The sequence below is a fragment of the Pelophylax lessonae genome (assembly GCF_965119305.1).
Source record: "Pelophylax lessonae genome assembly, chromosome: 1".
Lineage (NCBI taxonomy): Eukaryota > Metazoa > Chordata > Amphibia > Anura > Ranidae > Pelophylax > Pelophylax lessonae.
The window spans coordinates 7090332-7103722 of record NC_138768.1 but is presented as its reverse complement, the minus strand read 5'-3'; the positions used below and the strand labels follow the sequence as shown (position 1 = coordinate 7103722).

General features: G+C 44.1%; 1 protein-coding gene across 1 annotated transcript in view; it reads right to left on the bottom strand.

The window, feature by feature from the left end:
• Window positions 1–7198: 7198 nt before the first annotated feature.
• LOC309567936 (vomeronasal type-2 receptor 26-like) overlaps window positions 7199–13391 on the bottom strand; it is a gene marked incomplete at both ends in the record, with an annotated part of 47419 nt that continues 41226 nt past the window's right edge. Inside the window, 2 exons of the mRNA XM_082273485.1 lie at window positions 7199–8106; window positions 13175–13298. Coding sequence (XP_082129611.1) covers window positions 7199–8106; window positions 13175–13298 — 1032 coding nt within the window. The remainder of the gene's footprint in view (window positions 8107–13174; window positions 13299–13391) is intronic.

Here is a 13391-nt window from a genome sequence, read left to right as displayed (position 1 = left end):
CCGCCAGTCTAGCCACCACCCCTGCCGCCAGCAGGACCGAGGAGCTGGCTCTGCACCCCATGAACATATCCTACATAACAGCCAACATACGTACTCACTGATGCAAGTATCCTCCTCGCGGGAAATGCAGATCAGTCTCCATTAACTGCGTGGGCGAGGTCCTGAATCTATCGCAATCTGACTGCTCTGGCTCTCTGTAATTTGCGCAGGCTCGCACAACACAATTTATGCAGGCCCGCTCTTAGTGATTTCCGGCTCTTCGCGACCCACTCAAATGCAGCTCGCGACCCACCAGTGGGTCCCGACCCACAGTTTGGGAACTCCTGCTTTAACTTATTTATAGTTATTTATTATATTATAATTTATGATTTTGTGTTTCAAACTTTATCATACCCGAAATGTTGTAAAGAAAAATGCACAGTAAGAAAAAATCATATGTAAATAGTTGGTTTGAGCTGCTTGTCCTTAAGAATAACATGCAAAATAATGGTACCGCTTTCAGCACCTAAAATCTGAAAGAATCATACCGCCAGGGAGGTTAATGAAGGATATATTAACGTACAAGTTTGCACCACAGCGAAATACCCAGTTTGGTTGGGGCCCTATTTGTCAAAGCTTGAACAGATATTTAGCATTGGGATTTTTTTTTTTTTTTTTTTATCACAGATAATTGAAATACCATAGAGGTTTGCACCATAGCTTAAAAAAGCCTGCTTAGACTGCCCACAATGTTTGAGGGTTTGAGTGTGCATTTAGCATCAGAAAAAAAATTGTGTTTTTTAAAGAAAAAGAAAAAAACTATTACAGAAATAGCATACAGGTTTGTACCACAGCTAGAAAGCCTCTGTGAACAGGCCAACATTATTGAGAGTTTGAGCAAACATTTAAAATAGTCAAAGAAAAAGTGATAAGTGTTTTCTCGACATTGACAACGTAAATAGCATATAGTTTTGCACCACATCTAGAAGGTCTGTTTAGGCAGACTGCAATTTATAATAGAGGGCATTTAGCATCTTGAAAAAGTGTCTTTTCCTGAACACTAACAATGAAAATAGCATACAAGTTTGCACCACAAATTAAAAGCTTGTTGGGATGGGCCATAATTTCTATGTACATCAATAAATATTTGTGTCTTGATACCGCCTTGGTAGAAGCAGGGTACAAAGCATATGCTAGATGGTACTCGGTACCTGAACGACTTGCTAAAATGCACTCGGGCCCCTCATCCTCCTGTTTCTGGGGTTGTGGTAAAGTGGGGACAACCCTTCACATTCGGTGGACCTGTCCTAAAGTTAGGCGCTTCTGGATACGGGTCCATTCCTTAGTTTATTCTGTCACCATGGTCAATATTACTAAAGATGCTCAGATAGCATTGTTAAATGAACTGGTTGAAAATATCCCTAGACACACACAAACGTTGATTCATTTTATCTTTTTGGTGGCCAAAATCACAATAGCCACTGTATGGAAAATTTCTGTGGTAGAAATCACTTTGCTGAAGTGAAGACTGACCTTGATTATGCTCCATGAAAAGATGGTGATTGTCTTAGGGGATAAAAAAAATGATATTTGATAAAATATGAAACCCCTGGCTCTCTTATTTACAGGTCTCGGATACCTAGAGGAGGTCTTCCTGGCTTCGGGGTCCTGGATCTTTGGACGGACATCCCTTGTCTCTATTCTTCCCCTTCTTTTCTTTTCTCCCCTTTTGCGCTTTAAAGATTTTCTTTCTAAATTGTTTTTGATAATAATGTGGGGTTTTGTACCCTGACTTCTGATCCTATCAGAGGTTTATCACAGTGTAGCACCTGTCATATCTTCAAATTTATATTGTTGACATTTTTGATGGGTTAATTTTAGGTTTCTACCCTTGAGTTAGTCCCTTGGGTCTAGTAGCCTAACAGTTGTGAATATTATCTGCTTGAAATATGGGAATATACCGGTATCCCTTGACTTGTTACTACTTTATGCCTATATGCCTGTACTGCAATATACTGTTTTAAACGTGCACTAATCCACTGAAATATACTGAGATAAAAGTGCACTAACACACAGCAATATACTGCATTAAATTTGCACCGAAACACTAAAATATACTGTGTTAAATGTGCACCTATGCACTAGAATATACTGTATTAAAGGTGCACTAACACACTGCAATATACTGTGGTAAATGTGCACTAATGCACTCAAATATACTGCGATAAAAGTGCTCTAATTCACAGTATTATACTGCATTAAACATGCACCAACACACTAAAATATACTGCGTTATATGTGCACTAACACACTGAAATATACTGCATTAAACATGCACTAACCCACTGTAATATGCTGCAGTAAACACACAACTATGCACTGCAATATACTGCGGTAAATGTGTGATAATGCACTGAAGTTAATTGCATTAAAGGTGCACCAACACACTAAAATATACTGCAGAAAACCTACCCTGACAAAATAAACTGACACTAAAGTAAAAATGAACAGTCGCTCTACACTCACACTCAGTGGCGGCCGGTTCGTTAGGGGCGCCACCCCCCCATCCATGCATCCTGCCCCCTAATCTGCAAGCAGGGGCGCCGGACGCATGGAGTTCAATGGGGATTTTTTTTTTTGCATCACCTGATTAGAGCCAGAGGCTCTAATAGGGCAATGCAAAGGGTGGACCCGGGGCGCAGAGCAGTGCGTCCTGCGCCCACACATTGTGTGACAATAGCGAATGAAAATTCGCTATTGTCACACCGATCCTCCTCCTGGCCAATCAGGAAGCGCGTCCGATACGCACTTCCTGATTGGCCACAAGGCAAACCCTATGCCATTGGCCGAGGAGGGGACGGGAGTGGAAGGACTGAGGGGGGGCACGCAGCCGGGACCGAGGAGAAGCCGATCGCCGCCACTGCTGCTCCAGGTAAGTAAGGGGGCACGCACGCTGATCTCTGCATTGGGGGAATGTACGCTGGTCACTACATTGGGGGCACGCACGCTGATCTCTGCATTGGGGGCATGTATGCTGGTCACTACATTGGGGGAATGTATGCTGGTCACTGCATTGGGGGCATGTACGCTAGTCCCTACATTGGGGGCATGTATGCTGGTCACTGCATTGGGGGCATGTACGCTGGTCACTACATTGGGGGCATGCATGCTGGTCACTAAATTGATGGCATGTATGCTGGTCACTGCATTGGGGGCATGTATGCTGGTCACTGCATTGGGGGCATGTAGGCTGGTCACTGAATTGGGGGCATGTACGCTGGTCACTGCATTGGGGGCATGTACACTGGTCACTGCATTGGGGGCATGTACGCTGATCTCTGCATTGGGGGAATGGTATGCTGGTCACTGCATTGAAGGGGGCATGTATGCTGGTCTCTGCATTGGGGGCATGTACACTGATCTCTGCATTGAAGGGGGCATGTATGCTGGTCTCTGCATTGGGGGCATGTACACTGATCTCTGCATTGAAGGGGGCATGTATGCTGGTCACTGCATTGGGGGCATGTACACTGATCTCTGCATTGAAGGGGGCATGTATGCTGGTCACTGCATTTAGGGGGGCATGTACGCTGGTCACTGCATTGAAGGGGGCATGTACACTGGTCACTGCATTGAAAGGGGGCATGCTGGTCATTGTGCATTGAAAGGGGGCCTGCTGGTCACTGTGCATTAATAGAGGGCACGCTGGTCACTGTGCATTGAAAGGAGGCACGCTGGTCTTTCTGCAGTAAAAGGGGGCACACTATACCTTAATTACTGAAGGCCCCTTTCACACTTTTGCAACCTCAAAGTCACGCAATTTTTTACAACGTTTTTTGCCGCAAAGCAATGCCTATTACATTTTTCTGTTTGAGCACCAGCCGCCGCTGCTCACACTGCACTATCACTAGATTCACACTAAACTGATATTCTACTCTGACAATAGAATCACAATAGCACACTATAGCACACTAACTCACTAGCAGCACTGAACAGAGCTCTGTTCTATCTCTCTCCATGCCGATATCACACTACAAATGGCCGCTCTTGAAAGAATACTTTAATAATGTGGGGTGGGATTAAGAGCAATGAGCCATGATTAGATTGGATATAGTCATCATGACAGTGTCCAATCATGGCTCTGACAGTGCTCTGTGCCCTGATTGGGCAAAGCTTTCATTGCTTCAGCCATTTAGCCAATGCAGTGTGTGGCGGCGCAGTGCATTGTGTTAATTTGGGAGGCTGTACAAACTGTCAATCCCCCTGACAATTCGGATGTTCACCCAACTCTAGTGAAGAAAAGTAAATTCACATTCCATCCCCTGAGAGATTGGACAGAAACTTTCATCCAATAGAACAACTCCGGCTCTTCCCTGAAGAAGATGTATAATAATACTTTACTAAAGAATCGCTTTCCAGTAACAGCAATGCTGAGAAATACTAGTTGTATTGTAAAATTTAGTTGTTTCTTTTGCTAGATATTCAGTATTTGTTATATTTTACATTTACAGGTGAATATAAAAATTTGCAAAATTGTTTCCAGCATTTCAAATATTTAGAAAACTGTACAATATAATTAGATTTAAAATGTATCGGTCGGGGGCGGAGCCGGCAGCCGGAGCGGATGGACGACTGATCACGCCGCTCTGCCACAACGGGTCATAGTAAGCCTTCCCAAGCGATCACCCAACGATATCACCCGATCGGGTCAACTCCTAAAGCTGCCAGGACACGAAATGGCTGCGGTGGGAAAAAGAAAACAGCGGGACAAGCCCAAAAAACTATCAGAGTTCTTCTGCCCTGTGCCGAGCCGAGTCAGCCAAGATGGCGCCCGTGCGAGGTCCCGCTCTCCTGCCTCGCGCTGTGGAGGATCGAGCCACGCCAGAACTCCTCTCCTGGACCCCGGTGAGTCTCCTGCAGATCAGACCGCACAGAGAGCCTCCCCATTCTCTAGCCCCATTAAACAAAAGAGAAGGCTGACAGGGGAATGTGAGGACACGGAGCTGGGTGGCCAGGACATGGAGGAGGGGGAATCCATGGAGCAGACAGTTTCATACGGCCAGAAGCTAGATGATTACCCCACAACTGGTCAAGCTATTACAGATACTGCAATGAAGGACATGATGAGGACACTGAGGGGGGCTTTACAGCAGGATACGGCTGCTTTCATGAGAAACACTAAGAAAGAACTAGCCTCGCTGGGAGACAGAGTGGACTACACTGAGAATAAACTGAGTGAATTCACAGGGGCGCATAACGAGCTGGTAGATGCTCACTTTGAATTAGAGGAAGAGCTTAAGCACCTTAAGCTAAAAGTGGCAGATTTGGAGGACAGAGCGCGGAGGAATAACATTAAGTTCCGGGGGATCCCGGAATCTGTGAAGCCAGTGGAGCTCTCCTCTTTTCTTCAACAGCTTATGCATGCTGCCCTGCCCACGCTCACCCCTGCAGATCTCCTTATCGACAGGGCTCACAGGCTGCCGAAGCCGTCTCATATCCCTGAGTCAGTCCCCAGGGACGTTATAGCACGTATACATTTCTTCCATGTGAAAGATCAGTTGATGCGCTTCTCAAGACAAAACCCTGCGCTCCCAGATCCATATGCTGGAATCTCCCTGTTTACAGATCTGTCTCAAGCCACTCTCTCAGCTAGACACAACTTGGTCCCAATTACCAAAATCCTCAGGAACCATAAAATGTATCGGTCAATAAGAAATAAAAATAATAACTATAAATAATAGACTGGTAGGGTTTCCAATGTGTGAAGTAAGACTATATAATATATAAGATTGCTTTGAAAAAAAGCACAATCATGCTCAAATTGCTTCTTCCTTGGCCATTGGGGGCCGCGGGAATGACAACACTGAACCCAGAAGGGATCAGACCACATCAATTCTGGGCCCATTCTTCACAGAAAGCTGAGCAGATCAGATATGCTATATGACCAAATATTTGTAGTCACCTAAACATCACACCTATATGGGCTGTTTGAGCATCCCAGTTCAAAATTATGGTCATTAATATGGAGTTGCCCCCCCACCTCTGTGCCTATAACTGCCTCCAGTTTTCTGGGAAGTCTGTTCACAAGATTTGGAATGTATCTGTGGGAATTTGTGCCCATTCAACCAAAAGAACCTTAGTGAGGTCAGATACTGGTGTTGGATGAGAAGACTTGACTCACAATCAGGCTGTGGTCAGGACTATGTTCATAACATTTGAGTTCCTCCACCAAACTTTTTAATCCATATCTTTATGGAGATGCTCAGGGGCACAGTCATGCTGGAACAGAAAAGGCTGAAAGAAAACAACTGCCTACATATACTGTAGAGCAGGGGTGTCAAACTCAATTTCATTGCGGGTCACATCAAAAGTATGATTGCCCTCAAAGGGCCGGTTGTGTCTGGGATGCACTACGTACAGAGTGCAGAGTTTAGAAGTGTATTATGTACAGTGTGAAACCCCCACCCCCTCAAAGCTTCCTCACATCTCTCTCTCCTACCTGGTCCGGCTCTAGTACCTCCATGTGTAGGGGGTTCTGCATCACCTTGCAGAGATATTGTTCCTTCTCTCAGATTCTGGAGATCTGTCCCTGCCGTGCCCCACCGTAAGAGCGTGCAGAGATCTGTTAGATCCAGGAGCCGCTGAGAGCCAAGTTGTCCCTTGTAAACATAGAAGGCTTCTGTGTTTACAAATGACAGTGGGGAGTGGGAGAGGAGGGTGAGATCCAGAGGTGGTGGAATGGAGTTCTGTTACGTTCCTGCTGCAAAACTGGCTGTGAAGGCCACATGACAAGGCTTGGCGGGTCGGATTATGGATTGAATTTATACTGGCTGGTGATCTTGAAGCTTTCTTTCTTATCACACTCCAATCAGTGTGTGAGAGCAAAGTGGGAGCAAGCTGCTAAGTGCAGGTGTTGGTTACATGGTGTGATGTTTCTATTGGTCACAGCAATTTTTGTGATTGGCATCGTCCAATGAACAGCGCAGTCACACTACTTTGCTTGTGTATGCTAGGGGTCATGTAAGAGCAAGAAAATAATTAAGCTCTAAAATAGCATCCCATCCTATAACATCTGCCTTCCATCCACTTATGTACAATAGGCAGACAGAAGGCAGTTAATATACACAAAAATCATAATGATGATGATGATGATTGAACAATATGACTGAATGTGTTTAATCTGGTCTACAGCATTATACATTGAATCAATGAATTACATTTACAGCATTCTTTTCCCCAGCATTGTTCCTCTTGTGTTCAGCTCAGGTTTTAAAAGTAAAATGTAGAGTTTTGGAGAAAACATACACAATAATATTCCAGCACTGGAGGTCAATATGGCGAATATCTCCACAGCCACCATGTATTTCCCTCTGGTGCTCAGATAGGCCGGGATCATGGCAATCCAGACACTGCAGAACACCAGCATGCTGAAGGTGATGTACTTGGCTTCATTAAAACTGTCCGGTAATGTCCTCACCATGAAAGCCAGAACAAAACTCACAGCTGCCAGAAACCCCATATAACCCAACATAGAGTAGAACCCAATAACTGACCCTTCATTACACTGAATGATGATCTTCCCAGGATAGGAGTCCATGTCATACTCCTGAAATTGTGGAGAGATGCAAATCCAGAGAATGCAATTCATAACCTGAATGGATGAGCAGAATAACATGACTGTATTGGGAAGTTTGACTCCCACCCATTTTCTACAAGAGCTTCCAGGTCTGGTGGCTTTGAAAGCAATGAAGACCATGATGGTTTTGGCTAGGATAGAAGATACTGAGATGGTGAAGGGAACTCCAAAGGAGACTTGTTGCAGCATACAGGTAATATCCACAGGACGGCCAAGGAAGAGGAATACAGACAGGAAACTCAGTATGAGGGAGAGGAGCAGAGTGAAGCTGAGGTTCCGGTTATTGGCTCTGACTATGGGAGTGCTCCGAAACCAAAAAAATAGTCCAAGTGTAAGGAGAGATATTTTAGCAAATATGACTGAAGATACAGAAAAAAATAAAACTAGAATATCCTCCTCGTATGATAAATACTCAACGACCTTGTCAATACAAATATTTTTAGCTTTGTTAGTCCATTCATTTTCAGGACACTTCTTGCAGAGTTCACTGTCTGTAGAGTAAAAATAAGTGAAAATAACATTAGGCACGGTACACCGAGAATGCAACTATTTGATGGTATTGAATATTTTTCAGTCATTTCCTTAAAGCGGAGTTCCACCCTGGTTATACATTTCTTCACAAAAATACCCCCGGGACAGTCAGGGCTAGCACATTCCACAATGGCTAGCCTCTGATCTGTCCCGGGTTGCACTTACCTTTCAGGAGATATACTTACCTTGAAATTGTCTTCTCCAGCGCTGCCATCTCAGGTGTGGGCAGCTTGAAGCCAGCACGATCCTCTTCCGCGTCCTCTTCGGTCCTCTTCCTCCTTCTTCGGTCCCACGATGCACTGCACCGGCCCCGACGTCACTTCCGGGTCGCGCGCGTCATCCCTCCACAGCTTCTGGGCATGCCCAGAAGCTGTTTAGAAGGGGATGACGCGCGCGCCCCGGAACTGACGTCGGGGCCGGTGCAGGCGCAATGATTCCTGGGAGCTATGACGTTCAGCTCCCAGGAATCATTGCAAAAGTCAGGAAGTGACGAATCGCCGTGGCCGCCGAGGGGAGGAAGAAGGAAGTAAGGTGAGTATATTTTCTCTAAAAGGTAAGTGAAAAAAAAAAAAAAATTGCGATTATCCATTTGTTTTTCAGGTGACCGGGAGCGAGAAGATGGAGGTAAGTATAAATTTCGGGTGGAACTCCACTTTAACTACTTGCTGACCGACCTATTGCACTTTTACTGCTACAGGGTGGCAGCTGTGCACCAAATCACATATACTGTATATACACTGTACGTGATTCTGCATTTACACCTGCAGGGGGTGCTAGCAAAAGCTGATCTGTGGGGTCCCGGAAACTCGATGTTCTCCGGAATGCGCCGATAGTTAGTTAAACACAGAGAACTGAGATATGCCTATGTACACAAGACATACCTCAGTTCTCACAGGGGGGAAGAGATGGATTCTGTGTTCCTGCAAAGCAGGGACTAGAATCCATCTCTTCACCTAGAGAAAGCTGCACACTGTGTACACATAAACACTGGCTAGGCACACAGTTAACCCTTTGATCACCCTAGATGTTTAACCCCTTCCAAGCCAGTGTTATTAGTACAGTGACAATGCATATTTTTAGCACTGATCGCTGTATTAGTGGCACTGGTTCCCACAAAGTGTCAGAAGGATCAGTTAGTGTCCGATAGTCCACCGCAATATTGCCGTATTGCTATAAGTTGCTGATCTCCTTCATTACTAGCAATAACATTTCCAGGAATATATCCCATAGTTTGTAGATGCTATAAAGTTTGTGCAAACCAATCAATAAATACTTATTGGGATTTATTTCCCAAAAATATATAGCAGAATACATTTTAAACCTAAATTTAAGAAGAAATAAGATTTTTTTATTTTTTTATTGGATATGTTTTATAGCAGAATATATATATATATATTTCCAAATTGTTGGTCTTTTGTTTATAGTGCAAAAAATAAAAAATGCAGTGGTGATAAAATACCACAAAAGAAAACTCTATTTGTAGGAAAATAATTACCTACATTTGTCGCAGTGTCGCACGTGTCAGTTAAAGTAACACAGTGCCGTATCGCAAACAAATGGCCTGGTCATGAAGGGGGCAAACCTTCCTCAAGTGGTCAATTTTCTCTAAAATTATTTGGAGTTATGATGTAATATTAACCACTTAAGCCCCAGAAGATTTTACCCCCTTCCTGACCAGGGGGTATTTTTCGATTCGGCACTGCGTGACTTTAACGGACAATTGCGCGGTCGTGCGACGATGTACCTAAACGAATTTGACGTCCTTTTTTTCCCACAAACAGAGCCTTCTTTTGGTGGTATTTGATCACCTGTGCGATTTTTTGATCATGCGCTATAAACAAAAAAAGAACGTCAATTTTGCAAAAATAACAATATTTTTCAAATTTTTTTATATGAAATTCCCCCCCAAAAAAATTTAAAAATCAAACTTTTTTAACATTTTCGGCCAATTTGTTTTCTGCTACCTATGTTTGGTAAAAAAAATCGCAAAAAGCGTATTTTGATTGGTTTGCGCAAAAGTTATCGCGTTTACTAACAAAGGGAAAGATTTTTGTCATTTTTGTTGTTTTTTTTTTTTAACGCGTAATGGCGGCGATCTGCAATTTTTTTTGCAGGACTGCGCCATTGCGGTGGACAGATCGGACCCTTGACTGACATTTTTGACACTTTTGGGGTTACCAGTGACATTACTACAGTAATCAGTGCTATACATATGCACTGTTACTGTAAAATGACACTGGTAGTGAAGGGGTTAACTTTATTTGAGAGGGAGGGGCTGTGTGTGTCCCTAGGGGCGTGATTCTAACTATGATTGGCTGTGGCTTGAGGTGTAGGAACAATGATCAACGGTCCTACATAGTAGAACCGTATGATCACTGTTTCTACACAGGGGAGAATGACAGGCGGCTTGTTTACATTAGCCGCCTGCCTTTCTCCCTCTGCACCGACCATCGCCGAGTGACCGGCGGACATCGGGTCCGCCGGTCACACGCGCGGGGGGGTTCGTGACCGCGCGGGAGCGGGAGTGCGCCTCCGGCGGCGCGTGCTCACTCCCCAGAGCCTCACAGGCTAGTGACGTACCGGTACGTCACTTTGCCTGTGAGGGGCTGACCGCCACAGTATATGTACTTGCGGCGGTCGGCAAGTGGTTAAATATGAATAAAAAGCCATAAAAAACAAAACAAATTGTTTGGAACAATATATATGGTAAATATCTAATATATATATACACTGCTCAAAAAAACTAAAGGAACACTTTGAAAACACATCCGATCTCAATGGGGAAAAATATCACGCTGGATATCTATACTGGTATGGACTGGGTAATGTGTTAGGATCTATACTGGTATGGACTGGGTAATGTGTTAGGATCTATACTGGTATGGACTGGGTAATGTGTTAGGATCTATACTGGTATGGACTGGGTAATGTGCTAGGATCTATACTGGTATGGACTGGGTAATGTGTTAGGATCTATACTGGTATGGACTGGGTAATGTGTTAGGATCTATACTGGTATGGACTGGGTAATGTGTTAGGATCTATACTGGTATGGACTGGGTAATGTGTTAGGATCTATACTGATATGGACTGGGTAATGTGTTAGGATCTATACTGGTATGGACTGGGTAATGTGTTAGGATCTATACTGGTATGAACTGGGTAATGTGTTAGGATCTATACTGGTATGGACTGGGTAATGTGTTAGGAAGGAAAGGATGCCACATAATTTAATGGAAATGAAAATGATCAACCTACAGAGGGCTGAACTCAAAGACACCCCTAAAATCAAAGTGAAAAAATGATGCAGCAGGCGAGTCCATTTTGCTGAAATTTCATTGCAGGATCTCAGAATTGTCCATAAGATGAAGTCCTGGGGTATTTCCTCCCAGATCTAGACCAGAGCATCACTGAGCTCCTGAACAGTCTGAAGTGCAACCTGGTGTTTTCAGATGGACCAAAACATAATATTCCAGAGGTGTTCTATTGGATTTAGGTCAGACGAGCATGGAGGCCATTTAATGGTATCAATTCCTTCATCCTCCAGGAACTGGCTGCATACTCTCGCCACATGAGGCCGGGCATTGTCATGCACCAGGATGAAACCGGGACCACTGCACCAGCGTAGGGTCCGACAATGGGTCCAAAGATTTTATTCCAATACCTAATGGCAGTCAGGGTGCCATTGTCTAGCCTGTACAGGTCTGTGCGTCCCTCCATGATATGCATCCCGAGACCATCACTGACCCACCGCCAATCCGGTCCTGCTGAATGATGTTACAGGAAGCATAATGTTCTCCACGGTTTCTCAGGACCCTTTCATGTCTGTCACGTGTGCTCAGGGTGAACCTACTCTCATCTGTGAAAAGCACAGGGTGCCAGTGGCAGACCCGCCATCTCTGGTGTTCAATGGCAAATGCAAATTGAGCTCCACAGTGCTGGGCAGTGAGCACAGGGCCCACTAGAAGACGTCGGACCTCAGGCCACCCTCATGAAGTCTGTTTCTGATTGTTTGGTCAGAGACATTCACACCAGTGGCCTGCTGGAGGTCATTTTGTAGGACTCTGGCAGTGCTCATCCTGGTCCTCCTTACACAAAGCAGCAGATTCCGGTTCCAGCTATCCTGCCTATCTCCTGGAATCTCCTCCATGCATTTGAGACTGTGCTGGGAGACACAGCAAACCTTCTGGCAATGGCACATATTGATGTGCAATCCTGGAGGAGTTGGACTGCCTGTGCAACCTCTATAGGGTCCAGGTATCGCCTCAGCAGTGACACTGACCCCAGCCAAATGCAAAACTAGTGAAAAACAGTCATAAAAGATTAGTATGGAAAAAAATGTCAGTGGCCTCCACTTCTGTTTTGAAGGTTGTCTTATTGTTGCCTATCTAGTGCACCTGTTGTTCATTTTATTAATAACAAAGCAGCTAAAACTGATTAACAACCCCCTCTGCTACTTAACTGACCAAAACAATATTGACTTCATGCTATACTCTGATTAAAAAGCGTTCCTTTAATTTTTTTGAGCAGTGTATATAAATATAAGATATAATATATAAGAAAGTTTTAGTCATGAACAAAGTGTAATGATAACGTACTGAAAATAAAAGCACCTTCAGCCTCAGTGGTGGCCATGACACAGTCTATCTGTAACCCTAACATGTATGTAACAATAACATTCCCTTATTTTACCATTTTTGGTCTCTTCATTTTCCAGACCACTTTTAGGTAAGTGTAAAAGTGTTGGAGGCTTTCTCAGGCAGACAGTTGGAGGAATCGGATTCCTGTTGCTTGCTTGAGAAAGCCTCCAACACTCCCAGAAGGGTCAGAGATAGAAGAAAAGTGCAGCAATCTTTCCCCCCCAAAAAGGCAGAAAGGCGCCATCAGTAATCATTAATTTCATACAATGTAGGGAGATGTTCAGCCTGCAAAGTGTAAAGTGGTTACAGAATCACTTTAAGGGACTTTAAAAGTTTTCATTTTCTAATTCAATATCAGAGTTTCTATTTAAAGAAATATAAAGCTTACCGGATTGGTTTGATATTTCTCCTTCTGAACATGGAGCACAATTATAACAACATGGGTGATATCCTTCTCTTACAGATTTTCTGAACCCTGGAAGACATTCCTCGGAGCATCGAGCCCTTGGGACCTAAGATAATATGGAAAGATATGAACTATTCAAGAGCAAAACTACAGATATAATAATGTAAGTAGGGATGGGGAAACGGTTCCCACCAAATGC